The 1,515-nt window shown below is 57.7% G+C and overlaps 1 protein-coding gene across 2 annotated transcripts in view; it reads left to right on the top strand.

Annotated features, from left to right (window-relative positions):
• The window catches only part of CUNH16orf90 (chromosome unknown C16orf90 homolog), a 3,620-nt gene that overhangs the window by 1,355 nt on the left and 750 nt on the right, over positions 1-1,515 (top strand). For both annotated transcript variants that reach the window (XM_030884409.2, XM_004705829.1), the window contains exon 2: positions 1,116-1,457. In XM_030884409.2, the coding sequence (XP_030740269.1) occupies positions 1,116-1,457 (342 nt within the window). The remainder of the gene's footprint in view (positions 1-1,115; positions 1,458-1,515) is intronic.

Below are 1,515 nucleotides of genomic sequence, written 5' to 3'. Positions count from 1 at the left end.
AGAGGAGAGGGTCTGTGTGTGTGCAGAGGAGAGGGTCTGTGTGTGTGTACAGAGGAGAGGGTCTCTGTGTGTGCACAGAGGAGAGGGTCTGTGTGTGCAGAGGAGAGGTCTGTGTGTGTGCACAGAGGAGAGGTCTGTGTGCGTGCACAGAGGAGAGGGTCTGTGTGTGCGTGCACAGAGGAGGGTCTGTGTGTGCACAGAGGAGAGGGTCTGTGTGTGTGTGCACAAAGAAGAGAGTCTGTGTGTGTGTACAGAGGAGAGGATCTCTCTGTGTGTGTGTACAGAGGAGAGGGCGTGTGTGTGTGTGTGTGTGTGTGTGTGTGTACAGAGGAGAGGGTCTGTGTGTGCAAAGAGGTCTGTGTGTGCACAGAGGAGAGGGTCTGTGTGTGTACAGAGGAGAGGGTCTGTGTGTGTGTACAGAGGAGAGAGGGTCTATGTGTCTACAAAGGAGAACGTCTGTGTGAGTGTGGTTCTGTGTGTAAAGTGTGAGCATGTGAAAGACGGTATGTGTGAGGGGGAATGTATGATGACAGTGTGTGTGTGTGTGAGAGAGAGAGAGAGAGGAAGGGGTGCACGCTGGGGTCTAAGAAGGGGGGGAGGTACAAAGAGGGTGTGTGTCTGAGAGAAAGTGTGGATCTGTGACGAGGTGCGTGTGTGTGAGTGCATTTGCCAGAGGCTGGGGGTGTTTGTGTGTCTGTCATGGTGTTTATTTGTGAGAGGGTGTGTACGTGTGTGTACACGAGAAAGAGGCATATGTGTGCTTAAGAGGGGAGTCCAGGGTGTGTGTGAGAGGGCAGCTTAAGCACGTATGTGAGAGAGCATGGGTGTGAATGAGTATGTATGTGAGAAAGGGGGTGTGTCCATTGGTGAGACAATGCGTGTGACGGTGAGAAGTGGAGTGTGTGTGTGTGAGTGTAGGTGAGTGTGTGTGTGATGTATGTGTGAGAGAGAGAGGGCATCTGTGTGGCGAGAGCCTGTGCCCATTTGAGAGACAGGTAAACCGGGGCTCAGTGGGTCAGGGACAGCCCATCACAGAAGGCCGATCTTGAAGGCCTATGTCCACTCTTATGGCGGCTGCTGGCCAGTGGCTGCCACCCTTCTGTCTCCCTCCACAGATGCAGTGAGCTGGGCCCAGGGACACCCTAGCCACCCCGACACGCCTCCCCACATCTATGAGGGGGGACTGGGGACCCAGCAGGAGCAGTGCCCAGGTGCTCCGGGGAGCAAGCCCAAGAACTTCCGGCTGCGCCACCTCCGGGACCTGGCCCACTACCTGCCCGCCCACATGCAGCCTGCTGGCCAGTGTGAGGGCCACTGGCTGGGCCGGCTCCTGGCCGGGGACTGCCTCCCACAGCCCGAAGGCATGGCCTGGCCCCAGGGGACTCTGCGCTCAGGTAACAGCCAGTACCCAGCCCTCCTGGAAGCCCGGCTGCTCAGGGACAGCCTAGGAAGTACAGGTAAGCTAGGTGGGGGGCTGGGGTGGTCCTAGGTAGGGCTTGGGTGGGAGAGGGTGGG

The sequence above is a fragment of the Echinops telfairi genome, unplaced genomic scaffold (assembly GCF_000313985.2).
Source record: "Echinops telfairi isolate 266 unplaced genomic scaffold, ASM31398v2 ScPeMD7_5;HRSCAF=22, whole genome shotgun sequence".
In the NCBI taxonomy this organism is placed as follows: domain Eukaryota; kingdom Metazoa; phylum Chordata; class Mammalia; order Afrosoricida; family Tenrecidae; genus Echinops; species Echinops telfairi.
This window is presented reverse-complemented; position numbering and strand designations above follow the sequence as displayed.